Source organism: Lycorma delicatula, chromosome 5, assembly GCF_047948215.1.
Source record: "Lycorma delicatula isolate Av1 chromosome 5, ASM4794821v1, whole genome shotgun sequence".
NCBI lineage: Eukaryota > Metazoa > Arthropoda > Insecta > Hemiptera > Fulgoridae > Lycorma > Lycorma delicatula.
Window position 1 is genome coordinate 62401827 of NC_134459.1, and position 20520 is coordinate 62422346.

The 20520-nt window shown below is 29.9% G+C and overlaps 1 protein-coding gene across 1 annotated transcript in view; it reads left to right on the forward strand.

Annotated features, from left to right (window-relative positions):
- Positions 1 to 20520, forward strand: part of IFT54 (intraflagellar transport 54) — a 49924-nt gene that overhangs the window by 2429 nt on the left and 26975 nt on the right. The window contains exons 2-6 of the mRNA XM_075366250.1: positions 874 to 991; positions 5413 to 5525; positions 9224 to 9298; positions 13230 to 13435; positions 19282 to 19733. Of these exons, the coding sequence (XP_075222365.1) occupies positions 874 to 991; positions 5413 to 5525; positions 9224 to 9298; positions 13230 to 13435; positions 19282 to 19733 (964 nt within the window). The remainder of the gene's footprint in view (positions 1 to 873; positions 992 to 5412; positions 5526 to 9223; positions 9299 to 13229; positions 13436 to 19281; positions 19734 to 20520) is intronic.

Sequence of the window (20520 nt, forward strand, 5' to 3'; positions counted from 1 at the left end):
GAAACATACTTCCAAAAAAAAAAAATATTTTAATTTACTGCCCATTTTTGTAGGTCTGGTAAGTTTAGTAACTTATGGTAGGTAGTGTTTTTGTACATCAAATTTATAAAATTAAGAATTCCACAAACAATACCAGTCAATAAAGGTGACTGTACAAACTGATAATGTTATGTTTTAAAAATGTTGTATTTTGTTAGGTTTATCATTAACAAATTTTTATAATGGTTATATTAAGTTTTATGTAATGGTCTGATCATAATAATTGGAGCAAAATAAATCACAATGAAAAGTTAATTTTTTTAGCAAAAAAAAATAAAATTAACAGTACTAAAATTTCATTACAAGATTTTTTATCTAGTATTTATTGTATGAAAATAAAAGCCTTCCATTATTTTATAAAAATAAAAACATTATAGTAGATCTGCTAAAAACATATTTTTACCAGTTATCTTTTAATGCAGATTTTTTCTTAGGAATTATTTGTGAAAGTTATACTAAAATATAAAAACAGATTTTAATGAATCATTTAATTAATAGAATAAAATTACTTTACCATGCATGCTGTTATCGTGCAAAAAATTATCTGTGAACTACTGTGTATATATTATTTTCAGCTGTAAAAAAATTGTATAATTGTAGTTTCATATATTGCCTATAACAGAGTTCTTGTGTTTTTCATATGATAATAATCTATGTGATTGTTTGCATATGAAAATAATGACAAAAATTCATTGATTTGAATCACAAGCAATCAGACACCACTCAGAACAGTGATTTATTGCTTGAAATAGCTCTACCATTTGAGGACTGAAGTAGTCCATATAATTGATAAATTAAAAAAGAATTAAGATTAAATCACTGTCTTTTTTTCAGATAATGAAAGAAACAGGATTTTTACAAGGTCTTTATTCACAAGATGAACTTAACCCAGAAAATATCAAAGATCGTGAAGGCAAAATTGCATTTTTAGAAAAATTAATTTCAGCTGTCAGTAAGTTATTTGGTTATATAATTTTATTTAATTGGAGTGAATGCAGCCATAGAAAAAGTTTATTATGATATATTGCACATTTTAATGTTTGCGATTCATACCATTTGATTGTGTTTCAGAAAAAAGTTAGTTACAGCTTTTACCATTATTAGATTTTTTTTTTTGTCTTCAGTCATTTGACTGGTTTGATGCAGCTCTCCAAGATCCCCTATCTAGTGCTAGTCGTTTCATTTCAGTATACCCTCTACATCCTACATCCCTAACAATTTGTTTTACATATTCCAAACGTGGCCTGCCTACAATTTTTCCCTTCTACCTGCCCTTCCAATATTAAAGCGACTATTCCATGATGCCTTAGTCTGTGGCCTATAAGTCTGTCTCTTTTTTTAACTATATTTTTCCAAATGCTTCTTTCTTCATCTATTTGCCGCAATACCTCTTCATTTGTCACTTTATCCACCCATCTGATTTTTAACATTCTCCTATAGCACCACATTTCCAAAGCTTCTAATCTTTTCTTCTCAGATACTCTGATTGTCCAAGTTTCACTTCCATATAAAGCGACACTCCAGACATATACTTTAAAAAATCTTTTCCTGATATTTAAATTAATTTTTGATGTAAACAAATTATATTTCTTACTGAAGGCTCGTTTAGCTTGTACTATTCGGCATTTTATATCGCTCCTGCTTCTTCCATCTTTAGTAATTCTACTTCCCAAATAACAAAATTCTTCTACCTCCATAATCTTTTCTCCTCCTATTTTCACATTCAGTGGTCCATCTTTGTTATTTCTACTACATTTCATTACTTTTGTTTTCTTCTTGTTTATTTTCATGCGACAGTTCTTGCGTAGGACTTCATCTATGCCGTTCATTGTTTCTTCTAAATCCTTTTTACTCTCGGCTAGAATTACTATATCATCAGCAAATCGTAGCATCTTTATCTTTTCACCTTGTACTGTTACTCCGAATCTAAATTGTTCTTTAACATCATTAACTGCTAGTTCCATGTAAAGATTAAAAAGTAACGGAGATAGGGAACATCCTTGTCGGACACCCTTTCTTATTACGGCTTCTTTCTTATGTTCTTCAATTGTTACTGTTGCTGTTTGGTTCCTGTACATGTTAGCAATTGTTCTTCTATCTCTGTATTTGAACCCTAATTTTTTTAAAATGCTGAACATTTTATTCCAGTCTACGTTATCGAATGCCTTTTCTAGGTCTATAAACGCCAAGTATGTTGGTTTGTATTTCTTTAATCTTCCTTCTACTATTAATCTCAGGCCTAAAATTGCTTCCCTTGTCCCTATACTTTTCCTGAAACCAAATTGGTCTTCTCCTAACACTTCCTCCACTCGCCTCTCAATTCTTCTGTATAGAATTCTAGTTAAGATTTTTGATGCATGACTAGTTAAACTAATTGTTCTGTATTCTTCACATTTATCTGCCCCTGCTTTCTTTTGGAATCATTACTATAACACTTTTTTTGAAGTCTGACGGAAATTCCCCTTTTTCATAAATATTACACACCAGTTAGTATAATCTATCAATCGCTTCCTCACCTGCACTGCGCAGTAATTCTACAGGTATTCCGTCTATTCCAGGAGCCTTTCTGCCATTTAAATCTTTTAATGCTCTCTTAAATTCAGATCTCAGTATTCTTTCTCCCATTTCATCCTCCTCAACTTCCTCTTCTTCCTCTATAACACCATTTTCTAATTCATTTCCTCCATATAACTCTTCAATATATTCCACCCATCTATCGACTTTACCTTTTGTATTATATATTGGTGTACCATCTTTGTTTAACACATTATTAGATTTTAATTTATGTACCCCAAAATTTTTCTTAACTTTCCTGTATGCTCCATCTATTTTACCAATGTTCATTTCTCTTTCCACTTCTGAACACTTTTCTTTAATCCACTCTTCTTTCGCCAGTTTGCACTTCCTGTTTATAGCATTTCTTAATTGCCGATAGTTCCTTTTACTTTCTTCATCACTAGCATTCTTATATTTTCTACGTTCATCCATCAGCTGCAATATATCGTCTGAAACCCAAGGTTTTCTACCAGTTCTCTTTATTCTGGCTAAGTTTGCTTCTGCTGATTTAAGAATTTCCTTTTTAACATTCGACCGTTCTTCTTCTACATTTTCTACCTTATCTTTTTTACTCAGACCTCTTGCGATGTCCTCCTCAAAAATCTTCTTTACCTCCTCTTCCTCAAACTTCTCTAAATTCCACCGATTCATCTGACACCTTTTCTTCAGATTTTTAAATCCCAATCTACATTTCATTATCACCAAATTATGGTCGCTATCAATGTCTGCTCCAGGGTAAGTTTTGCAGTCAACGAGTTGATTTCTAAATCTTTGCTTAACCTTGATATAATCTATCTGATACCTTGCAGTATCGCCTGGCTTTTTCCAAGTGTTATATTCTTCTATTATGATTTTTAAATTGGGTGTTGGCATTTACTAAATTATACTTTGTGCAAAACTCTATAAGTCGGTCCCCTCTTTCATTCCTTTTGCCCAGCCCGTATTCACCCACTATATTTCCTTCCTTGCCTTTTCCAATGCTTACATTCCAATCTCCATTATTAGATATAACCTTGATTCCTTAAAAAATACATTTTTGTAAAACCCACTACCATGCAGAGTAATAAAACAGAAATCACCAGTCGGTAAATTTTTTGCCCTTAAGACCATAGTCAGTCTTGATTTTCTGTAAAATATAACTTAAAGAATAAAAAATAATCAATGCCAAGTCTGGCCATCTTGGAATTTTCTCCACACAGAAAAAATGTATTAATATAAAAAAATAGGGTAGCTGTAGATACTAAAGAATGATTAAAAATAGTAATAATAATATTTAATTTATCTGGGAAAGAAAGGCTAAGGGAGATTTTTGTTTCCTTTTACATCACTTACCTTATAACACTGGCTGTTCTGCTATAAATCTTAATAACCCCCTATCATGTGTCCTTATTATTTCATATTCACCATTATTTAGCTCTTTACCCCTCCAGGCCGGTTTAGTGGTAAAGTCATTATCACAAATCACTTGTTTAACAACTGCTTTTCGAAATCAAGGGTTCAGAAATTCAAATCCTAGTAAAAGTTATTTACTTTTACTAGGATTTGAATACCAACCAGTGCATATTGGTGTACTTTACTGGGTTTTTTCCTGTTTAGCCTCCAGAACCACCGTAAGGTATTACTTCAGAGGATGAATGAGAATGATATGTATGAATGTAAATGAAGTGTAGTCTTGTACAGTCTCAGGTTGACCATTCCTGATATATGTAATTAATTTAAACCCAACCACCAAAGAACACCAGTATCCACATTCTAATATTCAAATCCATATAAAAGTAACTGCCTTTACTAGAATTTGAACCTTTGAACTCTCGACTTCAAAATCAGCTGATTTGTGATGATGAGTTCACCTCTAGACCAACCCAGTGGGTTATACTTTACTGGTTGGAGTTAAATTAACCACACATCTCAGGAGTGGTCTACCTGAGTTTGTACCAGACTACATATTTACTGGTACATTTATACTTACATTGTACCACATATGCAGCTATGTCAGGCCTGGTAAGCTCATAGCAGTAATTGCATTTGCATGTGCGTACACACACACACACACACACACACACATACTCACAGCGAAAAAGAGAGAGAGCGAGTGGGGTGGCAGACAAGCAGACAGACCCAGCAGTAGCTGGAAAACTGGAGAGAAATATATATATATATATATATATATATATATATATATATATATATATATATATTTATTTATTTATTTATTTATTCAGTAAAAATTAAGTGGATGCTGTGTTTAAATTATTTTAAAAATTCATTTATTTATAATTATTAAATATGATTTTTTATTAATAAATAATTTACAAAATGAATCTTAGGTAGAATTATACCAGTTATGCATCAGTTTTTTACTCACTGTTTGCTGCTAAATTATTCCTCGAGCAATAATACTCATAAAAAACTACTACTTTTTTTTACAGTAGCTATTACCTATTACTATATCAAATAATTAAACATATTAAATTTTACAGTAACTTATTAAAATTCTGAAATTGAAATTAATATGGAAGCACCACTCAACTTTTATTTTTAATCTTATGTATTAAATTATTTAATGAAGTGGATGTCGCCTCCATAAGTGTTCATAATAATAATAATAATAATAATAATGAAAGATTAAATAGAAAATATTACGTATAAAAACTAATATAATTATTTATTGTAGTAAATTATTATTATAAAAATAAATTTATAAAATATATATATATATTAATATTTTAAGTGATTATTCATACTAGCTTTATAGCAGAATGTATTTAAGTGTTATTGGTTTTTGTAATATTTGATATAGTTATTTAATTTCTGTAGAATTATCAACTGGTGCCAATATTTCTGCTCGTCCAACAAAAATTGTAGCTGGGTTAGAAGTAGAAAAAACTAATGAGTTGCTGCAAATTATTGGAAAAGCATTAGAAAAAAAGGTCAGTTCAATAACATGTAATATGTATGAATTATTGAATAATTCTGTAGTATAACCTTGAATTGCAATATAACTGTCAATATTCAGTTAATTTTTATTGTAATCATTTATTTGTGTAGTTTCTTTTTTTTGTATTTTTTTATTAATTTGTTTTTAATGAAAGTTTAAAATCTGTTATATGAAGATCATTCAATATTTAAACAGACAAATAGCTGTACAACAAAAATGGTAAATTAAATAAACACCTTTTTTTTGTCTACTTTTCCACATAATCCCCACCAACATCTCTGCTTTTTCTTTATTTATTCATTGTTGTTGAACTTGATGCCACATAAATCTTCTTTCATCAAACCAAACAAAGGTCAAAGGCAAGGTCAGGGCTGTAAGAAGGATGAGGTAGGAGCTCCCGCCCATTTTGCCAATAGTTTCCAGTGTCAGTTGTGCTATATGAGGTTGAGCATTGCCTTGAAGAAGAAGCATGTCTTTCCTCTGCCATCCCAGACATTTCCTCCTCAACACAAGCAGCTTGACTTTGTTCTCAGTCACAGCTGAGTAGTATAGGATGTTGATAGAGTGTCACTCTTCTAAAGAATCACAGAAAATTGAATTGTGAGCACTCCAAAAGATGGTTAACATGACCTTACCAACTGATGGTTGCGTTTTGAATTTCTTATGAACAGGCAATTCAGGGTGTATCCACTGCGTGCTTTGATGCTTTAACTCTGGCTCAAAATGATGTATCTAAGTTTCATCACGGGTTAAAATCCTGTCTAAAAATGCATCATCTTCGTTTTTGAAACAATTTTTGAGTTCGGTGCAAATGTGAAATCTCTCAGCTTTGTGAATGATAAGCTGTCTGGGAACTCACCTCATACAAGTCTTAACAATAGTTCAGTTTGTTTTGAATGATGAAATGAGTGTTCCCAACACTTACTTGACATTTTTCAGCAATTTGTTCAACTGTAAGTCATCAGTCTTCTTGGATAAGTGAATCAATACAAGAATCTAATGCAGAGGTCGACACTGTTACCAGATGCCCAGAGCGGTGCTCGTCAGTCACACTTTTGTGGCCACTTTTAAAGTTTTCCACCTGCACATAAAAACTGACTTGTTCATTGTTCTATTGTTTGTTCATCCGAGAGAATATTTCTGATGGTTGTATCCTTTCTGAAAGTAAAAAAATCAAATCACAGAGTGCTGTTCTTCAAAATTACTTTCTTTGAACAGACACGCCATCATAATTAAGACTTTAGAGGTTATATTTACATAAATATTAATCGAACAGCTGACTAACATTCTTCATAAGGTTGCCAACTAACACTTAACAAAAGTTTCAATTGCCTGCATTAAGCGTTTCCTTCATTAAAAATATTTGTTTAATTATTGAAAGACCGTCGTAGTAATTATAACATAAGTTGTAGTGTACCATTTATTTGATAGATGATAAAGCACACACATATACTGAAATTATTTTTTTTAAGATTCATATTATTCCTCTGTATTGTTTAATTACATTTTAAGTTCTATTAATATTAACCACCTAGTATAGAAAGTTAAGATAAGACATATCTTACATTAATTTTACCTTAAAAGTACTTTCACAGGATCCCTCATACCCAGTCATAATTGAAAAATTTATTTAGACTACATATTACGAATTAAAATTACTAATGTAATGAAAATTGTACAGTAGTTTATTACATCAGTGCTGCTATCTGTTGTAGTTTTTATAAGTTTGTCTCCCTCAGATGCTGTCTGATTAGAATTATTAGAAAGATAGCATAAAATTAAATAAATTAGCAAAATATTAATGGATAAATACAAACAAAATTTCAATTTGATAAACTGTTACACAGTTTTTGAGGGTAATGCCTATAAAAACTGCAATACCAATACTCATATAGTAAATTAATACATACTTTTTTAGTATTTTTAATTTGCAGTTTAATTAAATATCTCATTCATGGCTGAGGATGTGGAATCTTGTAAAAGTACTTCAATGATAAAATTAAGTTAAGATATATCTCAATTTTCTTTACTAGGTGGTGTATATTAATAGAATTTAATATATATATATATATATATATATATATATATATATATATATATTTGATTATTTTATTCTTATATATACACGTTGTTTTAATTCAACTGCCAACCCAAATAAATTCAATAAGAGTAATTGCCAATTAATAGTGTTAATTATTAGCTACATGAGATGTAGTAGTATTGTGCACAGTTGTACTAAAAATTATTTAATTAAAATATTTTGCCATATTATTATGTACTTAACTTAATAATTCGGAAATTTTTCTATGAATACTTCACATGGTTCTTCAAACAATCCAGAACGAATATAAGCCTCAACTATAGCTATCGTTTCTTGGACTGAATAAGGGATTTTCCACAAACACAATTGCATTCACAATACTGCACTGCAACAAAACGTATACTGCACTAACATGTAACCGCTTGACAAATGGCAGCAACAGTCAGTAGTAACATATACATCCACTAGTCTTTCATAAATAGTGTTGTTTAACAGTTTCATTATGGGTTTGGTTTTATGTTGCTCACTCTGTATAATAACAATACATAAATTACACTGTACATGAAACTGAGATTGTTGGTTTGAAGTAGTTAACTAGCAATGATAAAGAAACTGTGTTACTTATTAGTATTCATTGAGCTCAGTTTAAACAGCTTTCATTGCTATTTAAATCTTTAGTAAAGAAACTAAAAGACACTGTCTTTCAAAAATATATGAAGTAAATTTTATTGTGTAACGTTTTACAATTATCTTGTAACTAACAACTTTTTACTAATTTTTCATTAACTATTCTGTATTTCATCCAATTCATCACATACTAATATATCACTTCTATTGTGTCATTCATATTCCAGTCATTGACTCTTTGATTAGTCTGACTTATCAGACTACCAGATCTATAGCTCATTTCTAACTACTAGATCTACAGCTCATTTCTACCTACCTAAATCTGTATATGTCTGATTGACAGTATACTTGTACTTCTTAAAATATTTAAAAACTTTTTAATGGTACATAATTTTTATTATATTCTGATACTTTTGCAATATTTTTATTTAGGGAGATCCTTTTATAATTACACCAATGATTCATTAACCATTAACTTATCTTTTAATTACAATATATTTAGTATTGAACAATAAAATGTTGAATAAGACCTGCTCAAATTATTTTAAAAATATTTTCTTTACCTCGACATAATATATTTTGAGGATAATTACTACTTGTAATACAATTCAACATTTCTTTTAAGGTCTTAGATTCATAAATCTTTTATCTAAACCATTTATAATGAGTAATTTTCAAAATAATTATTAATTTTCAAATTCTATTCTTAAAATAATCATACTTTGTATGTTTGATTAATTTCTGTTGGCTAGTTTTCTTGAAAATAATAAATTTAAAAATAGATTATTTTATTTCTCAGCGTCTAACAAGATCTGCTATTACTAAAAATTCTAGTTTCTTTTAAATTGTTAGTCAATTTTAAATCTTAAATTAAATATCAGTAAATAGTAGAAAAATGTAGAAAATCAGGCAGTTTATCATAGTTCTATATAAAGTTCAATATAAATTTAAGGTTTTTGTATTTTATCCATTTTAGAAAGATGTACATTTTATAATAAAACAAATATACGTTATTTTTACAGATTGACAGTTCAAAAGCTGTTGAACAAGTTTTAAATAAAGGAACCAAAAAGTCAAGTAATTCAAAGTCAAATAAAGTAAGTGTAATTTTGGTTTCAATTTATTTCTAATAATTACTGTACAATTTTTGTTAGTGATTTCATTCTCTATTCCTTTTTATTTTCTGCTAATATATATATATATATATATATATATATATATATAAACTCAAGATACCTTAAGAGATTTATTTTTTTTGTATTCTGGCCTCCCTCCAATACTTTTTTCACATTCTGTCAACTTTCAAATTGAGTTTTTTTTCTTTTAATTCCTCCAATGGATGTGCTTTTATGTAAACTGTTACTAGAAGCAAATTAGTTTCTCTCTTGGCATTAATTGGTGTGCTGGCTACACCTCTGATGTGCTGAACACCATCATATTACCTTTGTAAAATGCCATGCCTGACCAAGATCCAAACGTGGGATTTTCAGATGAAAGGCCGAGACCCTACCACTCTGCCACGAAGATTGGCTCAATATAATGAATAATTTCTCAATACATTCAACAGATATGAATAATTTTGTCAGTCACTTGATTACAAAAGCAAATTTTGTACATTTTTTTTTTACCTAATGTTTTTCATATTCAGTTAAATTACTCTCTAATAATAGCATAATAGCAATATTTCTTTAAATCTGATACATTGTAAGCTAACAAGATAAGTAATTGCAAATCATTCCTTTAGTGCATGTGCAGGTTAAGCCCATACAAATATCAGCCTTTGTGAAGATCACACAAATGTTAGAGAACCATGAACTAATGGTTATTACAGTTGTTCTGCAGTTACAAATTTTGATGATTATTTTATTTTTTTGTTATGATTTTTAATTTTGTATTCTAAATTCAGTATTGTTTTTGTTCTCATAATTACATGTTTTTTTATTACATGGCCACGTATGTTTTAATATATATAAATGGTTTAAGTTTGTATTTTTCAATTATTTAATTAACTAATTTTAATTTCTTAACTTCTAGTAATAAAATTTTTTATTATGAAATTAATGAATATAGAACTGTTTTTGTGAATATATCAGTTTATGAAAAATAGTCTAATGACACTCCTATATAATTTGTCTAATTTAAAGGATTTTTCAACCATTTTATTTAAAATTAAACTTTTCTTTTGTTAAAACAACATTATTCTTGTGATAATTTCAAATAATATTGGTTATTATGCAATTAATATGAATTACCTACATCTGTGCTTAATGACTTCAAATAATATCAATGAACTCAAATTCTTTTCAACTGATGCCTTTATAGTTGGCATTTTATTTGTACTAATTGCTTTTTTGTTTTTTTTTTTTTACGGATGGCATTTATTAATTATTTACTTTCATGTATTTTCATCATTAAAAACTCATATAATTATTATTTTATGTATGTTAGATGCTATAATGTAATAGATGTAGATGATCTGATGTGAGTTATAAATTAGTCCCATCCCATAAGTTACTTCCATTCCATCTCAAATATACTAAAGAAAGTGAGGAGTGAAGTGATTGTTGCCTTCTTCAGTGAGTCATATATATAGTTGCATATTGTCATGACAAGTCGTGAAATGCTGCTGAGATTCAGTAAGTGACACCTGAAATCTGTTCACCACAGTTTTTTCTGGCTGTTCAATAAACATCATTCTGAGAAAAAACTCTCTAGTGTGCCACTTATACCTCTGATGCTTGCCATGCATCACCTCCACAATAAAGATTAAGGTAGGTGGTATAGAGGAACAGTTGTATACTTATAGAGACTTTTTCTGTTTTTTAATTAAGTTCTCCTTTCAAAATACCTCCATAATCATTGAAAAAGGTTTTGGAGTAATATTGGTATCAGGTGTCAATCCTGCCCATAATTCCTTGGGAAATCAGAATACATTTCAAATCTAAGATGAAGTAGCACATGATTTATCAGGAATTTGCATTGATCATATATGCTACAGCAAAAATTTCATTTTCTCCAGAAATTAAAGAACTAACTGATGAGGGCCCCAGATATAGGATTTAAAGAGGTTGGTAAAAACAACTTATTAAATTATTTTGTTATAATATCTTTAGGGTGACATGTACAGTGTTGATTTAAAACTAGAAGCAAAGAACAAAAAGGACAGTTCAGTTCCATGCATGTTGTAAATTAATTCTGTCTTGTCCACTTGACAGACCACTGGTGAAGATGGCAACTCCTGAACAGAAAGCCTTCTGTGTTCAGTTTGTTAAATGTGAATCTATATTTACAGTTCAATTTGCGTTCCATAGAAAGTTTAATTGTGATCCTCCAAGTGACAATTAATAACATTAGTCTATGGCATAATCAGTTTTAAACAACCAGATGTCTGTGTAAAGAAAATGCTGAACGTTTCAGTGAATCTTTCCAGCATAGTCCTAAAAAACTGTTTGGAAGTCTAGTCATGAATTAGCAACGCCAGTAATAAGTGTGGAATGTTTTCAGGAACTGCTTACATATGCATCCATATCATTTATAGCTTTCAAGGCTTTGAAGTCTACTTATTATACAGTGCAAGTTGACTTTGCAATTGAAATGTTGCAACATGACGATGATGATTTTCCCATATTGTGTTTAGTGATTAGTCAACACTTCATTTTAATGTGAAAGTTAACACACAGGTATCTGGAGATCAGAAAATCTCCACAAATTCTTACAGTACAAATGGGTCTCCCCAAAATGAAATATTTTCTGTGAAATATCTCGATGGCAAGTTTTAAGGGCTGTTATTTTTTGCTGAAACAAGGCAGCAGAAGTTGCTTATTTGGATATGCTGCATACGTGGCTCTTTCCTCAACTGCAAGATGGATCAGAGAACTTTATTTGGTGCACCTCCTCATCAGGCGTAACTCTGTACTGGTTGAATGGCATTTTCCCGAACCGCTGAATTGGACTCAAATTTTGTCAGACCCAATGACAGAACTTGTTTTTGCAGTGTCCTTCAAGGTTAGCCAATCTGTCCCCCATATGATTTTTCCCTTTGGGATTTTATAAATGATCTGTGTATGTGCCTCCCTACCTACTGAGTTACTGGATTTGATTTAAGCAGCTGTCGCTTCCATTAGTCCAGACATAGTGGTTAAATTATGAAACAAACTCTCCTAAGTTCAATATGTGCTGCATGACAAAAAGTACTCATATTGAACAATTATAGGAGAAAACTGTAAGAATTATTATTTTCATTTTATTTGAGGTTCATTACTGTAAGTAAGCATTAAGAAATTTTAAATAGCTTTAAAACTCTTCATTCTTTTTTGTACATCCTGTGTTAAAAAATAGGATGGATGTTTTGTAAAACTTCCTGTATTGTTATACTGTATTAGTGTATTATAACCTGCTCCTTCACTAAATATTTAAAATAAATAGAAATTTCTAAATCTGTTTTGTAGATTGTTGTTTACAAGAACTGATAATTATTTCTAGGTTTTAGTTTGTATCATTTATCCAACTATTCATTTGAGGAATACGTTAATGCTGTTAAAATTAATTAAATATTTTAAATTTTAGTCAAAATTTCACTTAAATTTTAAATTTAACAAAAATGATTTAGCAAGTGACTTTCTACTTAGACACAGTTTGCATTCACAGTTTATAAGTAGGTGAATGTATATCTGATTACAATCATGAATACAATCATGAAGACAATACATGAATGTATATCTGATGTATAAATGATTACAAATTTGCACTTTTATTGACTGATATATTTGCCTGTAGTTGTTGGGTTTCAGTGATACCACACTTTATTTATTTATTTTAATTCAAGTCATTTCATAAATTGCCCATTTTTTTACATTGTCCATTTCAACATGTTTACAAACAGTACAAAACCCTATTCTGAAGACTCACCAGTTGAACCTGTTGCTATTTCTGTTTGGTGGTACATTAGGCATTTTGTAAACTGAAAGTTTCATGCAATATTTTCTGAACTGTTTTGTTAATAGCAATTAATTCTAATCATAAATTTAGGAAACATCTAAAAGTAAAACAACAAAAGATGTAATAATTGAAGAAAGTAAAACAAAAGATAAAGATGGAAAGAAAAAGAAACAGTCATCACATTCTAATAAAGATACAGCTGTTAGAGAGGCTGCTGCAAAACTGAAACAAGCAACAACAAAAGAAAAACAGAATACTACCACCACCACAAGAAGAAAAGAAAAATCACCAATAAAGTAAGTATTAGAATATTTCATTTATATATATATATATATATATATATATATATATATGCAGTTTTTTTGGGCATTGCTTATAAACAATGATTGTATTTACTTGATAAGTATAATATCATGCTGTATGTTTTATGTATGGTATTCATATGTATCTCAAATTTTATAATTATTTATCAAAATTCCATTAACTATTTTGAGATGTAAACTTTTGTTTCACATCTTGTTTTATAAATGAGAGTTACAATCTCCTTGTACTTACAAAGGTAAAAAAAAAAAAATTCCCTACTTACAAAGGTAAAAATAGAATATTTAGTGAAGTGAATAAACTATACCTTTTACTTTAAAGTAAATACTGGTCAAGTAAAGTAAACCCTTGAGACTAAGTGAATAACCTTTTACTAATACTTATAAGTAAACATTTGTAGTTGTCCAAGTATTTGCGAGTAGTTTTCCCATTTTGCTTTTACTTATCCAGTATTCTCTTTACTTATCAAGTAAACACTTATATGATTCATAGCCTGTACATCATCATGTTCAGACACGTTTGTCAATACATCAAACGTTTCTTTTGTTTTAATCAATCCAGCACCGTTTGCATGTCAGTCTTTTAACAAACATCATCATGCCAGTGAAGAGACTAATTTTGAAGTACAAGAACCAGTAGAACCATCTGCATCAGAAAGTAGCAGAATGTATTTGGTAAATGTTCTTAAAGACTACACCGTTGTTTTAGACCGGTCTACGAGTTCTAAAAGAATTGCTGCCAAAGAAAAAGCATGGAACACTATTCAGAAGTAATATCAGAAAAGTGCGGGGAAGTCAATTACACTAGAAAAACTAAAAAAAAAAAATTAAATAACATGAAAACAGACCTTAAAAAGAAAACTGACAAAAATAAAAGTGGGAATAGAGCAGTGAAATTACTAAAATGGGAATCAAGCCTCCTTGAGTTACTTGAAATTCATGAAAATCCTGTATTGCATCAGATACCGGTAGCCACCAATGTAGGAATTGAAAATAGCATTCAAGAAGATACCCCAATTCAGCCTACTAACGAAATCGCTAACAAGTCATCAGATGAAAATCATTCAAAATCAGGACAGCCTGAAAAGCGTAAAAAAAGAGACAACATTGGGACACTGATGAAACAGCCGATATATCAACCACTGATCTTCAACGACTCATTCTCAATGAGCAGCTGAAACTTGCAAGAATGCAGATGAAGAGAGAGAAAATAAAAATTAAAACAGAGGAGAGAGAACTGGAACAAGAGAAAATAAAATTACGTCAGCTGCAATCATCTTCAACAGAACGGTGCAAAATTAATGAAAAGAACAGAGATTTTGATCTCGGCCAATACATATTGTTGAAGTAATCCTTATTTTGTATTTCTGAAAAAAAAATATATGTATTTAATTTTGTATTTGTAAGCCTTAATAAAATAAAATAAAAACCTATCACTTGCAAAAAAAAAATTAAAAATTAATTTATACTTGCGGGGGCTGCGTGCGTATGTGTGCTAACACATGCTCATTCATTCGCGTGCACACATGCACGCACACACACCAGAATAAAATAGAAATATCCAGTATAAATGATTTTGTTTTTTCTCTTTTCTCTGTTATTTATACTTATTACATTTTTTTATCTACAAAATGAGGTAAGGAAAAGGGTAACAAATTTATTATAATAATAAATGATAAATATAAAAAAAATGGTAAAATTATAAAAAATGATAAGGAGTTTATTCCAAATCAATTTTCCAACAATAAAGCCGTGATTTCATTTCTTCTTGCTTGCCCTCTGAGACGAATTCCATCCTCTTCAAGTTCTTCTGGTTCTTCATTTTCATCCTCTTCTCTTTCATAATTGATATTTTCTTCTAACTCACAATATTCGTCATTTAAATGTTTCGCAACATTGTGTAAAACAGAACAAGCCACATATACTTTTGGAATTTTTCCCAATTTTACACAAACAAGATTCGCCAATATCGGGAACCATTTCTTAAGTTGACCAAAAATGCGTTCAATAACAACTCTGTTTAGAATGTTGTTTATTGAACACTTCTTCCTCCCTGTTTAAAAGGTGTTATTAACCATGGGGCAATTCCGTACCCACTGTCTCCCAAAAGGCATACCGTACCCTTAAATTTAGCCATGGTTTGGCAAACACTGCTCAGTTTCCAAATGCGACTGTCATGGGTGCTACCCGGCCAAGAAGCATCAATGCTAGTGATTTTTTCAGTGGAATCACATGTTACCTGAACATTGATGCTGGGATACTTCTTACGGTTTATGTAACAGTCTCTGTAGCGTGCTGGCTTATTTATTTCTAAGTGCATGCAATCCACAGCAACTATTGCGCTCGGCATTTTAAAGCAAGAACTCCATTTTCTCTTGGCTTCATTTAACTCATGAGCATTCTGTGGAAAGTGAATCCACTCAGATGCCTTTTCGTTTATTTTATTCAGAACGTAATCGAATACGTAGAACGGTGAATCCTGAAGTCTTCACTGACACAGTTTTGAAATCCAGGGTCTGATAAGTATCGCAAAAATACTTCCATCTTCTGTTGCGATGACAGAGCACCTCCTCGCTTTTCATTACTTTCTTCTAAAAAAGCGTTCGTCAAAAATTCAACTGATTCTTTTGTAAAATGAATTAGTTCTTCATATCTTCTTCGACTCAATGCTCGCCTTTCTTTGTAAGTTTTTGGTTGACGAATGTTGACAAAGGCAGCCATACCAAGTATAAAAAATTAAATGAAAGTTTTATAAGGTTACTAAATAGCTACCTTGAAATTCTACCAGTAAATACTTGAATACTCTTCCGAACTTAGGATTTTATTCACTCGTTTTAAGTAGAGTCTGACCGGAATCAGTAATTGCGTGTAGTTACAAGTAAATGCTTGATAAGTAAAGGTTATTCACTTCCCTGTTTTACAACTAAAGAGAATACTTGTCAAGTATTTGGTTTACCGTTGCTTATTCACAGAACTCCAAGTAAACACTTGTATAATTGCAAGTAAAAGTAAATACTGGTTTTTATTCAGTTCACCAATTGTCTGTAAATTATTAATCCTATTTTTTTCTCATACTTTTGAGTATTATGCAAAATAAGCATAATCTCATAATTTATCTCTACATTGAGTTTATCTCTACAGACTTACAAAGAAATATAATATTATAATTATTTATATTTTATAATTTCAGGATATGTTGTACTGAAAATACGATAAAATGTTTAGATTCAGAAATGCCTTAGTGTAGAATAAATGAGTAAAAAAAAATTAAGTTTTTTATTCCAGTGGTAAAATGAAGATACACTGAAATTCTTGGCATAAATTATGTGTGGAGTAAAATTATTCATTCTGTATGTATTTTGTTGTAATAAAACATCTAATTAATTTTAGTATGTATTATTAACTGAGAAACAAAACATAGAAAACATCTAATAATGACAACATAACAACAATAGAGAGCATCTATGTGAATAAGTTGTATTAGATTACTAATTGATATTTTTTAATGGTGCGTAATTTAATATATAAGTATGAATATCCATACATACATCCATATCAATCTCCTGAAATATTCATATGTAAATATAATTACCATCAAAAGATAATGTAGTGATAACTACATTAAATCAAATTTTTCGTACAATCTAATTTATTTGATGATAGTGAAAATATCTGTTAATTGATCTTCAGCCTGTATATATTCCACTGCTATTTGTCTATCTGCAGATACCTCAGATAATCCTCTTTTAGCATTCAGTAACTCCTTTTTGTTATGGAGTGTAGGGAACTGTAAAATTGAATGTTTAATCCAATAGTGTGAGCATACATTCTTACATCCTTATCAAATTTTCTTCCTCTATCTGTACATAATTCTTTTATCATCAATTAATTTTGTGTATTCAGTAATTCAATGAGATTTTTTAATTTTTCTTTCACTTCATTATTTTTACATAATAGATACGTAACTCTGAAACTGAAATAATCATCTTTAAAAACAAAAAAAAAAATTGTGATTGAAATTATTCTCCTCCATTGGGCCACAGATATCAGCAAAAATCAATTCTTCTTGTTTAGTAGATTTTTCAATTCTTTCGCCAAAACTGAGTTGATGTTTACCAAGTAAGTATTCATGTTTCACAAAATGTATTATATATTTGTATTTGTATTCCATAATCCTTCAAAAATATCTGTATGTCATTTATTTTGATGACCAAATTGTTCATGCCAACTTTGTAGGGTATCTCTAGTCTCAGAAATAGCATAAATTTTTTTAGATGAGTAACTCTTACTGCCAAGCAATAAAGTTCATTATCATAATTAGAAATAGCTATAGCAATGAATACTCCATTTCTATGGAAAATCTATGATTTTCCATTATTCCAAATTGATTGCTCAATTCCATTCTGCCCAGCCTTTTTAACTTAGAACAGATTGCAAATTTCATTTGGGCAGTACCACACATCTTCAAAATATCAGTCAGACCAGTCTTGACCATTAAATGTTTTAACATTTATTAGTACCAAGAGCTTCTAATTTAACTTTTTGACAAGCACTATCCATTTGTTTTGACACTTAAAAAGGTTCAAAGTTATCATATCAGTCATGATGATTTTTTACATGGTGCATGGACCACTATCAATATACCACTCTTCACAGTTCAGTTTTTCAGTGTCAACTGGAACAATTCAATGATACACAAAATCATAATCAATAAACTTGTACATATCTCTCAGTATGGTTTTTATATTTCCTTCTGTTAGATTTTCAGCAGATCATAGTATAATCTTTATTTCCATCCTGATTAGGACAAAGAATTGAGATTGATGACTCTTCTTTTTATATCTGAAACAAAATATACTAATCTTACAATCATGTGACAAATGTCCAACTTTTCCACATGAGAAACATTGCTTTTGATAATTTTTTCAAAACCTTTTATGGAAAGATCAATGTTGATTAACCTTCAACTTTCCTCATTTTTTAATCTGTATACTTTCTGGATTTGAATTTTGATATCATCACTGTAGCGACATCTGTTTCTATTTGTCAATCGAAGTTCATAGTACAAACATTTCTTTTGTAATTTCTCCCACTTTTTTTTGCTTGAGGTAAGTTGTGCTAAATGACATAAATGTACACAAAATTTTTTGGTAGAGTTTGCAGTAAAGAAGCACACTAACCATTTTCATCAATTGGATTACCAAGTAACAACATTTTTGTCTGTATACCATTGAATTTGGCTAAATGATTGTGTTCACCACCTGCTGATTCCCATTGGATATTCTGCAATAAATATGTACTTTCAGTAGATTGAACATCATAAGCTTGATTAAACTTATCCCAGACATCTTTTGCAGAGTAATGGCAATACAAGATCAAGAGATAATAAAACAAACAATCTCAAACAAAAAAAGATCAATTGTGTAACAAATAATCTCTTAGCATCAAGAGATGCTTCATGTATCAAGAGACAAGATGTGTTTGTTCGCTTTTGCATTTGCCTTTTTCCATCTATCAAGTTTGCTTTCATGTATAATCTTTAGTACCTGTTTCAGAGTTTATAAATGTACCACAAACTACATTTGAAAACTGCACAACATTCTAAAATAGTTTTCATAATAATTTTCCACATTGCCCAATTTCCTTCACCAGTAAGCTTCTCTATTTGATGCTTATCGTCATTCATCATAATAGATTTATTGTTTTAACAACCATGTTGCTGCTATAATGCTGTAATAAAACATCATTTTGTGTGTGTGCTATGCAAATATGTGTTTATAACTAGGCACATTAATTTGCCTTAAAATTTTATTGTTTTTAAGGCCGTTGAAGGAAACATCTAAAAAAGTAGAACCTGTTACTAATTCAGAAATAGTTAGTGATGAAGTAGTAAAGGATCAACCATCACAAAAAGAAAGTACACAACAGCCAAGTAAAGAAATTGATACACCTGTACCTTCATTAACAAATGTAGAAAAAGAGAAAATACAAAACAGTAACACACAAAATGAAATTAGCTTAGATATAAAGAGTAAAAGAAGTAGCAGCAGTAATGATACAAAAGAAGTTAAAGAACCTTTGAATAACGAAGAAAAACCTGAGATACCAGTTAGTGAAAGTAGTGGGAATAATGAAAAAAATAAAAAAGAACATGAAAAAGAAAAAGATAAAGATTTGGAAGAGAATAAACAGGAAATTCAAGAAATTGAAAAAGAAGCTAAAGTAAAAAGACCATCATCTGCACATCCTGGACATAGAAGGAATTCATCAGCCAGTAAGTATATTTTTAATTTATTAGTTTTTTAAAAGGTGAATATTAACATCATTAAGAAGGAAGTACTTCTTTTTTTAGTCTATGATATTATTAAATATCCACCCATTATGCCTGAGTTACACAGTATTTTTTTAAAAAAGAAAGATTATGTAGAAAAGTATTAAGACAATTTTCAACTATGTCTACATAATGAAATAATTTTTATTTATCACCCTTACTTTACTGTTGAAGCAGAAAGAAAAAAGTTGCTATTTTGTTAACTTTTTTTATGTCAGTTTTTAAAACAAAAATGGGTTGACAGCGTATTATAACATTATTTATCAAATTATCTTTAAAAACTGGTTCCAGCTCAATTGAGTGATTTTAAAATGGTTTAGCTTATTTTTTATAACATACAATTAGTACATATTTATTGCATTTTGTAGTGTATTGAATATTTGATAAAAACAGAGCATTGTTTAACCTTTATGTTACTACAAAAATAACTGAAAATACAATAAGCCAGTTGTTCCCAAACATTTCCAAGTTGCTGCGCCCTTTTTCAATTAAAGTTTTTCCATGTGCCCTATCCTAAGTAAAAGTATGACTGCTCATAAGTAAGTGATAAAAATAAATAAAACTTTATCTTCATTTTTTTTTTACTTTATTAACATTAAATTATTATAAATGTTTTGGTTCAAATAATTATGAAGCTTTTACAATATTTCACAGCACCCCTGTGAAAAGGCTGTAGCTCCCTGGGGCACCACAGTGCTCAGTTTAGGAATCACTGCTGTAAGCTGTAGAA